We start from the raw sequence: 20,815 nt of genomic DNA, 5'->3' as shown, positions 1-20,815 counted from the left end.
TTGAGAAAAGATGGCTACTTGTATGTGTTGTTTTTGAAACCGTTACAAATACAGAAACTGTTTTTACTGGTACAGAGAGCGAAAATACATTCAAGGTGTACATTTGTATTGTAAACCGACTGTTTCCTTTTACCCTAGAGGCAGATGGACACCTGTTATGATTGAATGTATTGTCTCTCTGAAATCATGGGATTTATAGCAACGACTTAAGGAACAGTCACTCCATTCCCTTGTGATAAAGCACATTCATTTTCATAAGGCTGGTCCTCAACCCCTTTTTCGGTTTAACTAACATCACCTTCTTTAATGCAGAATGGGTAGAAGTCACAGTCAAACTATGGCAAAATTGAAACCGAATCTGCCGTGGTGGTGATGTTTATGAAGCGTCACAGTTTCGAAATAACTCTCATCTCTTATTCTGTAAACGGGAGGAATGTATGTGTGAGGAGAGTCGGAGCCTGTCCAGAAACGACCCCTAGCCGCCTTTACTCTGAACACGTGTCTGAGCATTGGATTGGACGCCGCCCCCCCCGTAGGCTTGGAGATACCTTTGCCATCATGCTTCTATAGTATGTACCTTATTGATCCTTCCAGATCTACACAGATGTCTAGGGGTTGTGTCCTAGATAAGGACTGGACCCTTATCTAGTAGGTCCAATTTCCAGCTTCTAGATTTGGTGATTGACCGTTACAAGGTCTCTTTCGACCAAGGGGATGCCATAGTTTGATTCAAATGCTTCTTTTTTTGCTCCTAATTTTCTACTTTTTCTTTTTAGATCCTACAATGTACTAAGATGTTTCACTTTGATATGTTTGTTTTTGTAAGCCATAGGCCAATACACAGATACACATGTGTTACTTATATTTGTATTACCACTTTCGAAGTCTAAAATACAGATGTCATTGGTTGAGGTGAAAAATAGATATATACATACTTTTGTAAGACTCCTTACGTCCCACTCTCTCCCTCTATGAAACATGCTGCTTTCCTGTCAATGATCCTTTTGTTACGATATAGAAATCTGTTCCTGACACCAACTTCACATTTTGCAGTAGCATGCTTTTTCCTCACATGAATCCACAATTGCAGTGATTGCTACACAACAGATGGTACCAAATACTTACAACAGGGTCATCTGCATTTAGTAGCTCGAACACACGTTTGACTGCCATAAATCACAGGAAATAAAGTTATTTGATAAAATTAGTGGCATTTTTTTCTAAATCAGCAACTCTATTCTATTGTATGTGCATGCACCCTCAATGTGAGGAAACCAATAAAAGTTTTTTTATTGTGTTTTATTCTTATTTTGGTCTGGAGTTACTGTGATGAAGCACTTGCCCTCTTGTGTTCAACATTCTGGCTCTGGCAGGATTGGGTCCTAATACTGTTCTGTTGAGTTGGAAATTCTTTCTACAGGGTTCCCGCGCTGGTCTTAAAAAGCCTTAAAGTCTAAAATCCAGCAATTCGATTCAGAAGGCCTAAAAAGGTCTTACATTTCAGTTATTAGGTCTAGAAAATGAGGTGCTAGGTATAAAAAATGAGATTAGCTTGTCCTGCAAGGAAATCAGTCCGACCACATCTATTTACGCGGAAATGAAAATTTACTTTTGAGTAATTATGGGACTATTTTATATTAATTATCCTTCAGACTTTTTTGTCTGTATGGCAGTGAAATCCCTAATTTCATCACCTCGAGGATGACAAAAAGCTATCACATGTGTCGCGAATAGGTCTAAAATGATATTCAAAGAGGTCTAAAAAGGGTATTTGACCTGTTGAAACTTGTAGGAACCCTGTTCTAGAAGTGTTAAAAAAGTCACTGGAATGATATTCATCACATATGCATTTATATTAAGATCTGCAGGATGCAGATGGGAGTTTTGTCACTCATGTGAATTAATAGTTAATGAGAAAGTGTTGTATTGAAATTATTGGATAGCTACACAACACAATGTATAGGCCTATATCTTAATTAATATTTCGTTTTTATTCACACATCGCAACGTTTGTTTGCAAGTGTGAGAGCATTTACTCACAAACTTTATCCATATTTACAAATCCCCATGCATTTCTAAAGGAACGGACTGGTGCAATACAGAAGTTATTACCACAATGTTACCCGGATGTGATTTATAAGAATCTGTATCCTAATGTCCACCCTTTTTAAAGTGCTCTTTGAAACAGATAGGAGAGGTCTTCACCACCGCTCATTACAGAGGTGCATTCCTTTAGTGTCCATGTGGGGGTGCACAAGTCCACACTGTAGGAAAAGTGTGGCTATGACATCACCTAACACCTAAACTTCAACTATCACACCTATAGTACAATTATGTTCATATTGGAGTTGGAAATGTACCTTTCTTTTTCAAGCCATTGATTTGCCAGTAGTGTATGGTTCAGTAATGAGGTCAACATAACTATGCATATTTTCTATTGCGACACATTATGCAAAACACAGAAAAATGTGAAATACCCCCAGGTATTCGCCTACGCAACCCAATACTGTCCTAGGTGACTATTCACTATAATACCTTTCCACACTTGTGGTTTCCTAACTTCACCGGCACAAGATCAAGTCTAAACAAGGCGCAACAGGCAGAAAGTATGCCTTGTAAAGCCAAGCTCAAATTCCTACTCAACAGTGACTTGTAACATTATAGTCCAGTTATATTTCGCATGGGAAAACTACAGATGGTTTATAATTAACTCCACTTTTCTTTTCTAGTCACTGTTATTACCACTTCAACTTTATTGTCATAAGTACTGGGATACAATGTGGTGTAAGACAGTAGAATGAAATGCTTACTCGTAAACTTTCCTCTTCACAAACACATGAAAATATAAAGGATATACCCATATATATATATATTTTTAATTGTTTTTCTTCTATCAATTCAAACTACTACCTGAATTGACTGAATTCAAATGTGTGTGGTGCCTGCCTGCCCTGACAATAGTCCTAGCAGACAATAGTCCTACTACTGTCAGATCACATCAGTGACTTTAACCCTCCTGCTGCTGTTCCAGGCTTATATGTTTTTGCATTATTTCCTGCCTGGATTAGAGAACCACAAGTCAGCAGAGAGTTTTGTGAAGGGAAGTCACATGATATCATGCCACAGCATGTGAGTCTCATTCATCATTTTCCTTCTACAATAATATTTTCTTTTTCCATTGGACTCAAACATGCAACATCTCGTTGGGTGAACTTACGTCTGTTTGTTTATGGAGACATTTTGCCTGGCTGGTTGTTACAGCCTACTAGGCGACTCTGTTTGTTTTGTAGCAGATCACATGTGTGTGAGGCCTCACAGTCAGGCCTCAAATATCCCTCTCCCCACCCCCCAGACATGTAAGGAAGTGGAACTGATTTTTCGAGGGGGCGTGTGTGTGTATATGTATGTGTGTGTGTGTGTGTGTGTGTGTGTGTGTGTGTGTGTGTGTGAGTGACTGTGTGTATGTATGTGAGTGACTGTGTGTATGTATGTGTGTGTGTGTGTGTGTGTGTGTCTGTGTGTGTGTGTGTGTGTGTGTGTGTGTGAGTGACTGTGTGTGTGTATGTGTGTGTGTGTGTGTGTGTGTGTGTGTGTGTCTGTGTGTCTGTGTGTGTGTGTCTGTCTGTCTGTGTGTGTGTGTGTGTGTGTGTGTGTGTGTGTGTGTGTGTGTGTGTGTGTGGGTAGTGTCTCTTACTAAAAATACAGAACAGCCCTAGTAGAGTAGCCTATCTCCAGTTTGCTGAGTCGTGCCCAATTCCTGCTTGCCCATAATCACTTCAATACTTATTCATTCTAATGATTTGAATGTGTCTTTTTTCTCATCCGTATGTTTCATTCAATAATGAATACTTTTTAATAATTAATAATTTTGCCATTTAGTAGACGCTTTTAATCCAAAGCGATTTACAATTACGAATTACAGGGACATTCCCCCCCTGGAGTAACTGAGGGCTAAGTGCCTTGCTCAAGGGCACACTAGTAGTGGTGTGGTTTCAGGCGGGATTTGAACTCACAACCTTCCGATCACACATTCAATGTGGCTCAGCTCACCTGCTCCATTCTCCGAGACAGCAGAGAACTATTCACTGTATTGTATTAAGGGAACCGCTGTCACATGATTTGACCCGATCCCGTGGAAGTGATAAAGTCACTATAACTGCAGCCGGTTTGGCGCACCAACAGAGCAGTTTGCGGGGAAGTGTCTCCTGCCCTAATTAGCCTAGTTTGTAGGAGGAGCGTGGGTGGGAGATCCTACAGGGAGGACATGTTGACAGCTGGAACGAGAAGCGAGAGAAAATAGTACAGATCTTGAAGTGAAAACACCTTGGCGGATCCAAATCCGCAAAAAGAACCGACAGTTCCAGTGTTGCGCCTCCGCCAGTCCGATGCTGGTTCAGGATCAGGCCACCATGATAGAAGTATCGATCCCGTCGCTGGAGAGAGAGGTGGACGAGTCGGGGAAACTGAGAAAGGTGAGACTTGAATTCTTTCATTTCCAACTTTTGCACAAACAAGCTATCTGATCTGAAAATGGAAATGTTATTGATAAGTTGTGTTAACGTTTTCTGATTTGATTTAGACACCATACACACACACATATATATATAAATATTACACATCCCAATATTCCAAATATTGACATCCGATGGAAAACCTGCGGACTGCACTTAATCCCCGATTTCAATACTTCATTGTAATAATCTCTACTTTAATATTTCACACGAGTAACAAGACCCAAACCTACCTGACACTGGCTCTAAATAAGGTCTAGGAAGGTAACATCTCTAGTGACAGTGGGACAGGTGGAGAACTGTTGTCCCCCAGCGTGTGTCCGGTCTCTGTCTGCTGACAGGTGTCCCTGGATGTCGCCACGTGGGACTTGGTTGTGTATCCTTCCCTCTCAGTTGTATAATAATATAATATAATAAGAGGTGAGCCTCATTGTAAATGACACACAGATCAGGACAAGCACCGAATCTCCTTTGAAGAGTTTCCATGTACAGGGGCAACACCTAACTGAGAGATTATGGAGTGGAGGTTCTGGAGAAAACTATTCCCTCTCTTGAGTCCTCTCAAAACAAGCTGGGACAACTCTATCAAACCCAGAGTTCAGTATATGTAACATTAGTCATTTCACTGTAGATCTATCTACAGATTCAGAACAGAGACCCTCAGCTGCAGACAGTGTGTTGTGCATTTTGCCTGTCTGAGCAAAGTTTCAAGCCGTCAAGACATTTGGTGTGAACTTGGCTTAAACATGTCTGCTATGCCTGAGATTGTGCTGAACATCGGAAGCAAAACATGCCTAAAATTGTCTGACGTTTTTCTTTCTTGTTTCTCTGGCATAACCATGACATTTTGACATGATGACATTTTGACCCCATCTTCCCTTGAGACTTTTCATTAAAGGTCAGTAGTAGGCTAATAGTGTATTTCTTTTAGTTGTGTAGTTCATTTATGAGTTCTGAAAAATATGGAGTTTTATATCTCAAATATATTGTTTTGTAGTTCCATACTACTCTAGCAGCATATAGTATTTAGAGTAGGAGGATCTCAACCACCTTTAGATTCATGATCCATGTTGTGCGTATAACCAGTGGGGAATTGACCAGACAACTTCAGTAGTCTAGGCACATTGTGTAGCCTGTTGTCTGTTACTTGTTCTTATTTTCACTTGTTTGCCTGTTTTAACCTGCTATGACTTTCACTCTTTTATTATGTTTTATTATGTTTCTTCTTTATTATGTTCTCTATATGTAAAGCACTTTGTGACCCTTGGTCTGGGAAAGGTGCTGTACAAATACATTTTTACTTACTTACTTTAGCCTAATAATCCTGTTTTAAGGAATTGTCAGGTGTGTTCTAATAATGTAATATATATATATATACCATTTAGCTGTTGATTTTATCCAAAGTGACTTACATTGCAGTGAGTGCATACATTGTTCAGTATGTATGGTCCCAGCTGGAATCGAACCCACAACTTACGTGTTTTTAGCGTCATGCTCTATAATCTAATAATGTTTTATTTGCCATGCACTTGTCAACCATTGGATTTTTGTCTTGTCTATGGAGCAGTTAAGGGTTAAGTGCCTTGCTCAGGGGTACGCAGCTGCCTCCTGAGGCGGGGATCGAACCAGCAACCTTCCAATTGCCAGCCTCACTAACCTCTAGGCTACCGCCGGCCACTGAGCCACAGTCATTATATATAGGGCTGGTTTCACAAACAAGTCTTGAACCTAATCCTAGACTAAAAAACATCTTCAATGGAGATTTTACATGAAAATGTGATTTAGTCCAGGACGAGGCCTCTGTGTCTGTGAAACCGGGCCGTGGTGTGTTGTGACGGCACTTAAAACATTCACTGCAGAGCACGCAGGGCCAGCTTTCTGGAACCCTCCATCACATGCTGCCCAGTGCCCAGGAAGAGACCGTCCCATTCACATTCAAACATGTTTACATAATAGCAGTAGATAGCAATAGATGCTTTCATCCAAAGCGATTTACAACAACCACATTTGTCTAAAGTAAGGCAATCATGTATACATGTATACATCAATCATCATCAGGAAAAATCTATGCTGAATGATCTTTATTATCATTGTAACAGGTACAACGAAATGTAAATGCAAACCCTAGGTGCTAACAAACAAACAGTCCTAAGATAATAAGAAAACAAGAATGAATAAATAGGGAGGATAAGTGATCGGTAGGCATCTGAGAATGTGCTATTATATATGCTATAAACAGTAGAGGAACTGTACAGAGGAGTGGTGGGGAGTGAAGAGGTCTTTCAGTGGGTATCCCGCTGTATCTGGGGCACATACTCATACTTCTCAAGTGCCAAATACTGCGTGGCATTAACATGTATGCATAACTTGGACCATATTAAGTGTCATGGACTGTTGTGCATAGTTTCTGGCACATTTCTGGCTCATGTTACAAGCCTGTTTGAATAGTCACCATCGTTTTTTTAGTATGCTGTGCTCATCGTTCTATCATTGCTTTGTCAGAGGTGCTCGGTTGAGAAGCGCACACAGTGTCCTGTGTGTGTGTTCAGGTCATGAGATGACTGGGTAACCCTTTCTTTCACAGTCCTGTTTCAGCTGTGAAATAAACGATATGGTATTTGGGGGGGGGGGGGGGGGGGGTTCTGCTCAATGTAATGAGTAATGTAATTAGGCCAAGTACCGGTAATTCTGTTATGATAAATATTGTAATTCATTTCATCCGGCTAGTTGTAGTGAACGTTTCTACAACATTGACATCCAAGTCACCAATGTGACTGAATGTGTGCAAACCCATTGGGTGGGTAGTAGTATCCTATGTATATTGTAACTATGATAATAATAATCATAATATTAATAATAATAATAATAATAATAATAATAATAATACATTAGACTTATATAGCGCTTTTCTAGACACTCAAAGACGCTTGACAAACTGAAAAGATCGAGTAGTAATAATAAAAAGAAACCAAAAATGAAATAAAAGAAAGTATAGGGGCCTAATTAAGGTAGTTCTGGATGATGAAGCTCTATTAACCCTGAAAGTGTTAGTGATAATAAAGTGATAACGATATATAACATTCGACTTTAACAATTAATAACAATTGTTTTATGGAGGTACCTAGCCTTGGTGCAAGTGGTCTAATTATGGCCTGCCTGACTTGTCTGTTTACATTCTGATTTGGGGTGCAGCTTTTTCCCCTGTGAGCACGCTGCCATTATGTGCCAGGGGTTTCATCCAGGCAGAAAACATCTTGATCTCTCAGGGGCAAGTTCAACAATGAGAGCTCTGTGATGGGGGGATGGTCGTTGGCTCGAGGAGGGTGAAAGGAGCCCTCTCTAGACTAGTCATGAGAACAAAGAGACCAGAAATGGTGATAAGAATCTCTGTGTGAATCTCACTTCATGAAATGAGTTACAGGACTTAATGGACAAGACTAGATATAAATACCACCCTATAATAGTTACTCCATTCACTAGAACTATCCCACATAGACCATTACTCCATATTCTGTAAAGGCAGCCCTGTCCTATCGTGTTGCCTCTCTGGCTTTGAGCGATATGTCAATCTTGAGTTCGTTATTGACATAGGTGGTCCAAAACGTCTGAAAGTATAGATTTTTTTTTCTTCTGTTGGTCAACTGACCAAATCTCCCTTAGCAACCTTGGGACCTTAGCAACATAGAACGTTGCTAAGGACCTTCTGGTCAGTTGAAATCCATAATTTATTAATATCTCTTAAATGTGCAACTTTCAGAAGTTTTGGACTGCATAATGAACCCAAGAAGATGAACTGCTGCCTCAAAGCCATAATAGTGCCCGCCTTTACTAAAGCCTTTAGGAGCAGGTGTCCTTTGAAATAGTTACTACCCCAGTATAAGTAACTTATAAATACAGTATAAGCACTCACCTACAAACTGACAAAATTACCCCACTCACTATATACAGTAGGTGGGTGGTAAAGTGGTTTGTTTTCCCCACTCACTATAAACCAACCCTCACTCACTAGTCACTACCTAGTACCTACCCCACTTTCTTCAAAACTACTACTACTACTACCAGTGATATTCTGCTAACTACACTAAGTAAAACTACTATTACTTCTACAGTCACTACTACTACCAATGGTAGAAAAAAGATGGGTAAATGCTGGACAGCAGAGAATCCTGAATGAAAAAGTCAACATTAAAATCAGCTTATTGTCAAGAAGACAAGATGGATAAATGCGCTTATAACCTTCACTACGTCCCTGAGTACAACCACTTCAGTTAATACTACTGTCATTGCAGTCACGTGTAGTACTGCTACTACTAGTGGCAGACGTGATCAAAGCGGTACTACCAATTCCACTCCATACTGGACTACCACTACTATGTCACTCTGGAGTGATGCAGGTTTAGTTGGCTGGAACAAATCCCACTTTTACATGCTGGAAAATAGCCTATTTCCGCCAAATGAAGAACTGAACTGAAGAACTACCTCTGGAGTTTGCCTTTAACCATTTCTAGCTCTCTTGAATAGCTCTACGTGTAGGCTATGTGTTGCTTGGAATTAAAGAGTTATGCCTCCAGACTGGATGGGCTGTTTTTCCACCTTGTTTACCAGCCTTGGGTGAGCCTACAGAGACTCCTTTCTCTGTCAGGAAATCTCCTTTAGGGCGGCTGTAACCCAAATGACATGCACCTCATGTGCTGAACAGTAATTCAGTTAAATGAAAAACAAGTCCAACTTCAACATAGAAGTCGTAGTGGCTATGTTCGAGCCGTGACATCCGTGGCACTGGTTTGTTGGTGTTGTTGTTTTGAAGGTGTGGAGAGGGGGCCATATATTGTAAAAACATGTTGTTTGTTTCACATGAGATTTAAAACCGTTTCAAGACAGTGATCTTCTGTCTTCAGGACTGAACAGATCTGTTGGTCAGTGAAGCTGGTGGTGATTCTCTAAGTGGAAGCAGCAAGTCCTTGTTCATTATTCTGGTACTTGACTTGATGGAACTGAGTAACGACTACAGGAAGCAGAGAAACCTAAAGGAAGTGAGCTGTGTGTGTCAAAGAGAGGAATTAACTTTCAAAGCTCTTGGACCATTGTGTTATGTCCCAATACCTGTCTTCCATTGATAAAAACATGTTTTACAGTTCAGTGTATGTGTTACGGTACATGTGGGAATACGGTACATGTGGGAAAACTAGGGTTAGGGTTAGGTGCTAGGGTGCTAGGGTTAGGTGCTAGGGTTAGGGTTAGGGTTAGGTGCTAGAGTTAGGGTTAGGGTTAGACATGCCAACATGTACCAAGTCACCCTAGCACCTAACCCTAACCCTAGTTTTCCCACATGTACCGTATTCCCACATGTACCGTAACATATGCATACGTTACTCACACTGAGCTACTTAAGATGATGAAAAAATAAATTTTTATTTATCCGTTATTTATTCAGGGGAGTCCAGTTTGAGACCAAGGGTGTCCTGATTACAAAATCTATACACAATACACAAAAGGACACAATTTACAGACATTGTTACACTTTTTAACAGACAACAATCAGTTATAACAAGAGCACTCATCCACTGAGGAATTGTTAATCAAGTTCCTAAAATGGCCCAATGATAATCCAGCAGCAAGTCTTACTGTGTCCTGCAGGTCATTCCATTTCTGAGGAGCACAATAATAATAATAATAATAATAATACATTAGACTTATATAGCGCTTTTCTAGACACTCAAAGACGCTTTACAAACTGAAAAGATTGAGTAGTAATAATAGAAAGAAACAAAAGGTAAATAAAAGAAAGTATAGGGTTCTAATTGAGGTAGTGCTGGGGACACGTGGGAAGGGGAGAGGGGGAGAGGGTTAACTGGTGATGGCGAGCTTGAAGAGGTGGGTTTTGAGGGCCTGTTTAAATGTTGGGAGGGTGTTGGCCTGTCTGATGTGGTTGGGGAGGGCGTTCCAGAGGGACGGGGCTGCGGCTGAAAAGGCCCTATCACCCAAAGTCCGGAGCTCGGTCCTGGTGGTCTTGAGGGTGGTTTGGTCGTCAGACCTGAGGCAACGGGAGGGGGTGTGGCGGGGGACGAGGTCGGCAAGGTAGGAGGGGGGCAGATTGTTGATCATGGCTTTGTAAGTGGTGAGTAGGATTTTGAATTGGATCCTGTATTTGACCAGGAGCCAGTGTAGGTTTTGGAGGACAGGGGTGATGTGGTCACGGCGGCGAGTGGAGGTGAGCAGACGGGCAGCAGAGTTGACGACAATGACTAAAAGCAGTTGTACCCAGCTCAGAGGAGACACAGGGGACTTATGGGAACTCATTTTGAAACTGTGTTTGATAAGTGCTTAAGTACTGATAAGTATTAATGTAGGTCTCCAGGTGATGTCAGAAAGTCTGGGAGCTTAAGGGAAATTCCTTTATATCAGGCACTGTCTGATAACAGTGTTGATACAACGGTGACTGTGCACACAGTCATTTTCTCCTATTTTCTTTCTGCTGTCAAGAGAAAAGTATGACCTGTTCCTATAGAGGAAGCCTCTCTGATGTTTGTGTTTTCTGATCTATATGTTAATTTAAATGACATCAATCCAGATACCAAGATATGGCTCGGTCGAGGCTTTTAAAAAAACAGCTAAAGACTGACTTGTATAGACAGGCTTTTGGATAGCCCCAAAAGCCTATCTTTCTGTGTCCTGTTGATATTGTTGTACACCTGTTGTCTGTTACTTGTTCTTATTTTCACTTGTTTGCCTATTTTAACCTGCTATGACATTCGCTCTTTTATGTTTTATTATGTTTCTTCTTTATTATGTTGTAAAGCACACTATGTAAAGCACTTTGTGACCCTTGGTCTGGGAAAGGTGCTGTACAAATAAATGTTACTTACTTACTTACTTTACAAGATATGGGGGGACTCTCTCAATTTGGGAACCATATTAGGCGCAGATGTTTGAATCTGTGGCCTCAGACTTGGGAGAATTGAATTGCATCAAAAGCGGTCTGTATGTTAGACAAGGCTCCATCCACAGAGGAGGCTGCAAAATAATGTGCCGTATCATCATCCACATAAAAGTGCAGTTTACAGTCCTTAACTAAGGTGGCAATATCATTTATAAACAGTGTAAACAGTAGCAGACCCAAAATGTAACCCTGAGGCACTGAACATTGTTAGCAACTATACACTGAGTTCTATTTGTATTAGTTCTAGTCTAATTAATGATCCACTGTATCAAAAGTGTTTGATAGATCGATAAACAGGCCAGCACAATGCTGCTTTTTATCTAGAGCACAGCCAATGTCATTGATTACTAGGGATGTAGCTGAAATAGTAGTCTGGGCCTAAAGCCTGATTGAAATGTGTTCAAGATACAATTCTGGGTCAAGAAACAAAACACACAAAGCTGAGGGTTGAACGAGGATTCTAATATTTTAGCTACACACGAAAGCTTGGAAATTGGACGATAATTATTTGGGTCACTGCAGTCGCTGATATTTGTCTGCAATAGAGTTAATGGCAGCAGAAAAATAGGCTAATTCAGGGTCAGGTATGTGGGACACATTTTCTAAATCTCACAGATTCATATCATATTCATATGGTCTTTGACGTTTTTAAAATTCCTCTTAGAGATAAATCGGGCTTTACATTTAGGAATCATAGTCTTCAAAGCAATTCACCACCAGTTTCCTTCTACATTCAATAGTTTCTTTAGGAGAATCGAAGAAAAATCATTCTTACCATACAAGGAATAAGAGTCAACTCTTATTGCCATCCACTCGTACATCCTTGTCTCAATTTAGTCTTCACTTAAGAGGAGCCAAAGTATTTAATCAACTCCCTTCTCATTTCTTCTACTCGTTCGAAAAGGCTGTCAAGCAACCCCTATTTCTTGCAATGTTAATGCAAGTTATTCAAACTGTTTGGGTACAGCTGTGGAATTTAAACCCCCCCAAAATAACAACACCGCCACCTCTTTCTAACTTACCTGATCTAAACACGGGGGGAGGAGTGAACAGAACCAGACACGTCGTGAGGGTGAGGGCCGGTTTCCAGCACAGCAATTCTATAGTAGAGGATATTGACTTGTGTTTGTCTGTTGCCAGGCTGGTCCGGGCCTAGCCCTTGGAGAGAAGGGGGAAAAAGCCCCCCCCACAGCCCATAGAGCCCCCCCCCCCCACAACCCAGGGCCAGGCAGACACCTGAGGTGGTATTAAAGGGCCAGGCAGAGACCTGAGGTGGTCTTAAAGGGCCAGGCAGAGGCCTAAGGTGGTCTTTAAGGGCCAGGCAGAGACCTGAGGTGGACTTTTATTTCCCTGTGTTGATTATTCTTTAGTTAATACCCCCGTCGAGGCTGAACTGCTCCCTGTCGTCGGTGTCTGTTTCTGCCTTGTTGGGCTCATTCTACCCGGTCCTACGTGGTGGTTACCACATGATCTGTTTTTACCCTTGTTCTAGTGATCTTCTGAGCGTACTGTGTTTGGATGCTGAAGGCAGAGTATTGTAACTCGACAGGGCTTCTTTCATTCTGGCCAAAACAGCAGCTCAGACCTACAATTCACAACAAATACATACACAGGAAAATAAACATATTACCCACCACTAAAGATGGACAATTTTGACAGACCACTAGCAATGTTCTCCTCTGTGTCCTCGGATCATTCGATTTGCAGGACGTTTTTTTTGCATTGCTTTCAATGGAGTTACCGTTGCTCGGCTCATGTTTTAGAGTGCTGATCGATGAATAATTGGGTCACCGTGTGAATAAGGTGAATTCACCTGGGTCAGGGTCACTCTCCTGCATGCTGGATCCAAATAGCATGGCCTGAAGCTTAAGAAGACTGCATCAAAAGAAAAGGGGGATAATAGCTTGCTTGAAATGTAGGCTACCACAAACTCTTTGTTCACTTGACTGGCTTTGGCCTTCTACTAACCGCCAACAGACTCTCTTCCTGTCTGGAGGCAGAATTGAAGAGGTCGACTGGGCAATTTTCTGCTGATTTAGTGATTTAGGACCAGACCTCTGTCCTTCTGAACTGTAACCCCTCGTCAACAACAAAGTGGTGAGTCAGTTCAACTGAAAAGTAATCTTCTTCTAACACTTCTGACATTTTGAGCGACTCATCCTAAAAATCCCACTATACTGTTGTATTGTGTTGAGTTGTTTGATTGATCTATAGCTTTAAAAGGTTGTTACATATAATAGACAGATATTACAGATATAGCCTTTAGTTGGTAGTTGGCAGCAATCACCCTGGATAAACATGGAGAGGGGTTTTCGGGAAAAGGAGGGGAGGGGGGGGGGGGTGGACTTTAATTATAGTCTGAATGTAGCCAGCCAGCTATATTTAATGTGAGGGCGGGTGGCATGAAAACAGTGTGGATCACCTCTGCATGACTCGGCTAATCCCCCATGTCAGGGTCACTCGCCCGAACGCTGGATCCAAATAGCATGGCCCGAAGCTGAAGGAGACTGCATCAAAGGGAAAGGGGGATAATAGCTTGCTTGAAATGTAGGCTACCACAAACTCTTTGTTCACCTGATCGTACTACCTTCTCATGTGGACACAGCAAAAGCCTGTTCTTCAGGTTTTCTCTTTCTACCAGTTTTCCTTACCTTTGTGTTGTATCTGCATCGTGTTAACGTCACATACGTGTCGTCACCTGGTCTCACAAGAGGGGAGGACTAAAGAACGCTTTCAGCTTCTGTTTATTTATGTAACCTTTATTTATCCAGGAAATGGTATTGAGGTCAGAATACCTTGTTGTCCTTTAGTCTACTTCTGGGTGCACTCTCTCTTTCTGTCTTTGTCCTGCAACACCAACACCAACTACAGCACTGCCACTGCAGTGTTGTCAACCCCATACTACACAGGGTGGCTGTGGCGCAGGAGGTAGAGCCGCCGTCTAATGATCGCAAGGTTGGCAGATCGGCGGTTCAAGCCCTTGCTGGCCACATTTCGAAGTGTCCTTGGGCAAGACACTGAACCCCAAATTGCTCCCAGTGAGCGGGCCGGCGCCTTGCATGGTAGCTTGCCGCCATTGGTGTGTGAATGTGTGTGTGAATGGGTGAATGAGAGGCCGTTGTAAAGCGCTTTGGATAAAGGCGCTATATACTGTGTAAGTGCAGTCCATTTTACACCATCACAGTCAACTGGAGCTTTGTTGAAAAATGTACAGTAGCATGTCATAGTATCCCTTTTTTTGTCAACAACAAAAACCAGCAAACAGTGATAACAAGAATCTCTCTGCAGTTTGCCCTGCTTGTCTGGCTGCTTGACCCAGCTAGGTGTGGTCTCACCTCTCTTCAACAGGAGCAGCTGTTTTGATGAGATTCCATTGAGCACAGTGACAGCCTCTATCGCCCCCTGCTGGCTCTGTCACTGTGACACTGAACTGCAGTAGGAGATGCAAAGCCTGTTCAAATCCAACATTCTGCATGCCTGCTCCTTGGCTCTCTGTAATGGCCTAAGGTGCCTCTGCTCTTCTGCTAATCTGGCCCCCTCCTACCTTGCCAACCCCGTCCCCCTCCCGTTGCCTCAGGTCTGACGACCAAACCACCCTCAAGACCACCAGGACCTTTTCAGCCGCAGCCCCGTCCCTCTGGAACGCCCTCCCCAACCACATCAGACAGGCCAACACCCTCCCAACATTTAAACAGGCCCTCAAAACCCACCTCTTCAAGCTCACCTTCACCAGTTAACCCTCTCCCCCTCCCCTTCCCCTGTGTCCCCAGCACTACCTTAATTAGGCCCCTATACTTTCTTTTATTTATTTTAAGTTTCTTTTTATTATTAATACTCGATCTTTTCAGTTTGTAAAGCGTCTTTGAGTGTCTATAAAAGCGCTATATAAGTCTAATGTATTATTATTTATTATTATTATTATTATAATTCTTGTCTTTTCCAGGTCTTCAGAGTGGAGATTCTGTTCAATGGCAGGAAACACTTTGTGCTCAGGAGATACAGTGAGTTCCAGACCCTCCACAGAAAGGTAAACGCCTCTCCTCTCTGCCTTCCCTTCAGTCTCTCCTCTCTGCCTTCCCTTCAGTCTCTCCTCTCTGCCTTCCCTTCAGTCTCTCCTCTCTGCCTTCCCTTCAGTCTCCACCAGAGAACAAGGCTTCATTCATCCTCATTTCTCAAACTGTTTTCCGTCCCACTCTGAAACAACAACGCCTCCGGTACATTCCATGGCAGCATGCTCAATTGCTAACTGGTCTGTAAATGCTGATATTGACATTTTCTTTGCGAAGCACATATATTATATCATATTATGACTTGAGGCTCCGTCAAATGTTTGTTGTTGTATGCAGAATGCACTGTAAGTGGACGGTCCGTTCCTTTAACTGTTTTCGACGGTTCCCATTGGCCTTCGTAGATTAAGAAAATCCTGCAGACCCCCGACTTCCCCAGCAAGAGAAACCCCCACCTGAGGACGAAGCCTCTGGAACAGAGGAGACAGGAGCTGGAGGACTATGTTCAGGTCTGTGGAGCATCTACATAATATCAGTTAGGATTTGAAGACTTACATGCAGGTATTTGGGTCTGTGTTCAGGTGCTGGGTTGAGGTTTCTATCCAGGTATGGCCGAGGGACTATATTCAGGTACAAGTTGCAGCATGATTTGAGTTATGACTGGATAACTGTATTCAGGTATGTCAGGAATATGCAGGTGTTCCTGGTTACTGCACCGGGAGACAAATTAAAGGTGAACTCTAGCGTAGTTTCACTTCTTCATTTGGCAACGGTGCATGTGAGAACAGAAAGTTGGGATTGGTTCCAGCCAGGGAATCATACCTCACCCCACTCTAATCACTGGTAAAGAATACTTCTGTAATCAATACATTACCTTGTATTCATGTCATTGTATAATTCACACGGTATAATATACTCACCAACTGTGCTGTGTTTAAATTCCCACCAATGGTTGTACATGTTTCTCTCTAACCCCACAAATTGCAATCTGTTTGTAGTCTGAACTGCTTAAAGTGTTTAATACTGCTCTCTCTTTGTTTAAAGTGTTTAATACTGCTCTCTCTTTGTTTAAAGTGTTTAATACTGCTCTCTCTCTGTTTAAAGTGTTTAATACTGCTCTCTCTCTCTCTGCAGGAGATCCTGTATCAATATGAAGAAGTCCCCCAGGTGTTGCTGGACTTCCTGCATGTGATCCACTTCTCCTCAGGAAACAAGATCAGCAGCCTTGAGTATGTCTGTCTCCTTACCTCCTTATGTCTCATCTCCTCACCTCCTTATGTCTCATCTCCTTACCTCCTTATGTCTCATCTCCTCACCTCCTTATGTCTCATCTCCTCACCTCCTTATGTCTCATCTCCTTACCTCCTTACGCCTCATCTCCTTACCTCCTTATGTCTCATCTCCTTACCTCCTTATGCCTCATCTCCTTACCTCCTTACGCCTCATCTCCTTACCTCCTTATGCCTCATCTCCTTACCTCCTTATGTCTCATCTCCTTACCTCCTTATGCCTCATCTCCTTACCTCCTTATGCCTCATCTCCTTACCTCCTTATGCCTCATCTCCTTACCTCCTTATGTCTCATCTCCTTACCTCCTTATGCCTCATCTCCTTACCTCCTTATGCCTCATCTCCTTACCTCCTTATGCCTCATCTCCTTACCTCCTTATGCCTCATCTCCTTACCTCCTTATGCCTCATCTCCTTACCTCCTTATGCCTCATCTCCTTACCTCCTTATGCCTCATCTCCTTACCTCCTTATGCCTCATCTCCTTACCTCCTTATGCCTCATCTCCTTACCTCCTTATGCCTCATCTCCTTACCTCCTTATGCCTCATCTCCTTACCTCCTTATGCCTCATCTCCTTACCTCCTTATGCCTCATCTCCTTACCTCCTTATGCCTCATCTCCTTACCTCCTTATGTCTCATCTCCTTACCTCCTTATGTCTGATCTCCTTACCTCCTTATGTCTGATCTCCTTACCTCCTTATGTCTCATCTCCTCACCTCCTTATGCCTCATCTCCTTACCTCCTTATGCCTCATCTCCTTACCTCCTTATGCCTCATCTCCTTACCTCCTTATGCCTCATCTCCTTACCTCCTTATGTCTGATCTCCTTACCTCCTTATGTCTGATCTCCTTACCTCCTTATGTCTCATCTCCTTACCTCCTTATGCCTCATCTCCTTACCTCCTTATGTCTGATCTCCTTACCTCCTTATGTCTGATCTCCTTACCTCCTTATGTCTGATCTCCTTACCTCCTTATGTCTCATCTCCTTACCTCCTTATGTCTCATCTCCTCACCTCCTTATGCCTCATCTCCTTACCTCCTTATGCCTCATCTCCTTACCTCCTTATGTCTGATCTCCTTACCTCCTTATGTCTGATCTCCTTACCTCCTTATGTCTCATCTCCTCACCTCCTTATGCCTCATCTCCTTACCTCCTTATGTCTCATCTCCTTACCTCCTTATGCCTGATCTCCTTACCTCCTTATGCCTCATCTCCTTACCTCCTTATGCCTCATCTCCTTACCTCCTTATGTCTCATCTCCTTACCTCCTTATGTCTCATCTCCTTACCTCCTTATGTCTCATCTCCTTACCTCCTTATGCCTCACCTCCTTACCTCCTTATGTCTCATCTCCTTACCTCCTTATGTCTGATCTCCTTACCTCCTTATGTCTCATCTCCTTACCTCCTTATGTCTCATCTCCTTACCTCCTTATGTCTCATCTCCTTACCTCCTTATGCCTCAGTCTCCTTACCTCCTTATGCCTCATCTCCTTACCTCCTTATGTCTCAGTCTCCTTACCTCCTTATGTCTCATCTCCTTACCTCCTTATGTCTGATCTCCTTACCTCCTTATGTCTCATCTCCTTACCTCCTTATGTCTCATCTCCTTACCTCCTTATGTCTCATCTCCTTACCTCCTTATGCCTCAGTCTCCTTACCTCCTTATGCCTCATCTCCTTACCTCCTTATGTCTCAGTCTCCTTACCTCCTTATGTCTCATCTCCTTACCTCCTTATGCCTGATCTCCTTACCTCCTTATGTCTCATCTCCTTACCTCCTTATGCCTGATCTCCTTACCTTACCTACCTACAGTTCAGTCAGGACACTTATGTTGGTTTCCTAATTGTTTAATGAAAATGGTAATACATTTAAATTTGGTATAATTTAATGGCTCCACTCAATAGCTCCCTGCCTGAACATAAAATGCAAAAATAACATTAGATAACTCTCTGTAATTATATTTCATTGACGTTATTAGACTACAAAACATACATTGACACTAATAGGAATGGAGAGATTGATGCCTTGGACAAGTTGGACCAAAATAATCGAATTGTGTGTTATACCTTAGTGCTCCAATCCCCAATTTAAAATGTCAAGACGATGCACAATCACAAAAATCTACCGTAAATGCACTATTCCTTATATAATGACTGAAGTAAATGGACCATAATATTATGTTGATTCATTGATATATTTATTCTAATTATATTGTTCTTTTCCAGATCACTTGACGATAATGGGCCTTACGGATATGGGTGAGTTCATCTCTCCACTAATGCCAGGCAACAGCCATGTCCAGTCTGCCTATCGGATGTTTTCACATCACCTAAGGAATGTTCAAATACCAAATATGTCGGCAACCAATACAAATGTTCAAACTTTTATTTTGAAAGAAGGAAATACATTTCAACATTGTCAAAATCAACACAAACTCGCTAGACAAGCCAAAAATACTGCAATGCAATGGATTCAATGAGTAATCCCCACTGCTACCTAGTTAACTATTACACTATTACATTGTTCACAAAACAAGCTGTGTTAGTTGACTAGCGAGTGTGTCATTGATTTTCAACAAGGCGAAAATGTGTTCACATTTTTCTAAAGAAAAGTCGGAACATTAAATCGGATGCCGACATGTGGACCAAAACACTAGACTGTGTCACATATAACATGGTGTGTGATAGAATGTTTAACAAGGCTGCATAGGTTAAAGAGAAGTGGCCAGTTGGCTGCAACTATGTCTGGAGCATTATGGGAAATAACCTGTAAATGAATGTTCTAATGACAACAGTATCAAGGAGAATATGAGGTGGTACAGACCCCTTTTGAGTACATTCAAAATCATTACCTAAATGTGACCCAGGGGGGTCGCTAAAGGAATATCCAGGCTTATTTTGATAAGCTTTGTGGGACTTAGAAAAAGATCTGGGCCTATTGTGATAAATAAATACCCCCCTGGTAAAGTAGGTGCAGATGCTTTAGAACAACATTAGTCTCATGTTGGTTTGGCCATGTACGTGGTTGGATGCTACTATCTATCAGACAGGCTCCAGATGTTAAGACTTGTATGATGCTCTCTCTCCTCTCAGCTGTCAGCTGCAGCATCAGCGTGTGGTGGGATTCTGTCGGGACCCTTACCTCTTCACCCCCGCCTCAGGTAAGCCAGGCCGCTCTCTCTGAGGTGGTCATACACCATTGGACAGACACTGTACGGATTTCACTTGTGTGGATGCAATCCTGCCACCGAAAACACAGAGTAATGGTAGGCTACAGCCTATTAGAAAAACATGAAAAATGTCAATGGCCTGTGCTTTTTAATTTATATTTTAGTTAGTCAATCTATCAGATATCCATTATCATGAACCTTGAATTTGTGAATACTTTTTCCAATAGATCTCCCGGATATGATTGTGGATGGGGTCCTCCAGGGCTTGTACCCCCGAGATAACAGAGTCAGCTTCACTGCCTGCACCAAATCCAGCTCTCCAGACAGACATAGTCTAGCCCCGGCCTTCAATGCTCCCGCTGTTCCCTCCATCACTGTAGAACGGGCCTGTCTAGCCCTGCAAACACCCGCTCACACCACTTGAGGCAATGGAAAAAGCTGACCAATGTAGTTGAAAGTTGCTTGACAAGTGTTTGCTAACAGATGTTTAATGATTAGTGACTTATGCAATTTAAATAGCAGGAAAACAAGATAGAAATTAATGTTGGTAATTTGTTCATATTATACAGTTAGATTTGCTGTGCTTTTTTTTTTTTTTTTTTACAGAGGATGCTTAACTTAAGAAATGAACCGAAAATTGTTGGAACTGCCTTGGCATACTCTAAATGTCTGTGACTTGAAGTTTCATGGTCTGAATAGTTGCCATACTTTTAGTTATTTTGGTACATCTCTTCTTTAAACCTCATGTTTTTACTTCCACTTTTTGTATAAATGTCTGCCTTGTATGTTTGTCAAAAATGGTCAGCTTAGAGGACCACGTTTTATGAATAGGAATATCTGTAGCAGTTCCAGAGTTGTTCCCACTTCAATAAATGACTATAATTAAATGACTTG

The 20,815-nt window shown here is 42.0% G+C and overlaps 2 protein-coding genes across 2 annotated transcripts in view; both read left to right on the top strand.

Moving 5' to 3' along the window:
* Window positions 1–1,297, top strand: part of snx1a (sorting nexin 1a) — a 20,367-nt gene extending 19,070 nt beyond the window's left edge. The window contains exon 15 of the mRNA XM_080545307.1: window positions 1–1,297. This exon is cut by the window's left edge and continues 1,705 nt beyond it. The gene's annotated coding sequence lies outside the window, so the exon portion shown is untranslated.
* Window positions 1,298–4,297: 3,000 nt separating this feature from the next.
* snx22 (sorting nexin 22) lies at window positions 4,298–20,772 on the top strand. The gene is made up of 7 exons (XM_080545025.1): window positions 4,298–4,472; window positions 15,395–15,478; window positions 15,863–15,967; window positions 16,593–16,687; window positions 18,978–19,010; window positions 19,845–19,912; window positions 20,149–20,772. Exons 1-7 carry the CDS (start codon window positions 4,386–4,388, stop codon window positions 20,343–20,345), a joined length of 669 nt encoding a protein of 222 aa, XP_080401151.1. The 5' UTR covers window positions 4,298–4,385; the 3' UTR covers window positions 20,346–20,772.
* The last annotated feature ends 43 nt before the right edge of the window (window positions 20,773–20,815 follow it).

This window comes from Nansenia antarctica (assembly GCF_963989245.1).
Source record: "Nansenia antarctica genome assembly, chromosome: 14".
In the NCBI taxonomy this organism is placed as follows: Eukaryota; Metazoa; Chordata; class Actinopteri; order Argentiniformes; family Microstomatidae; genus Nansenia; species Nansenia antarctica.
Note: the sequence above shows the minus strand (reverse complement) of the source record. Positions and strands in the feature narration are given on the sequence as shown.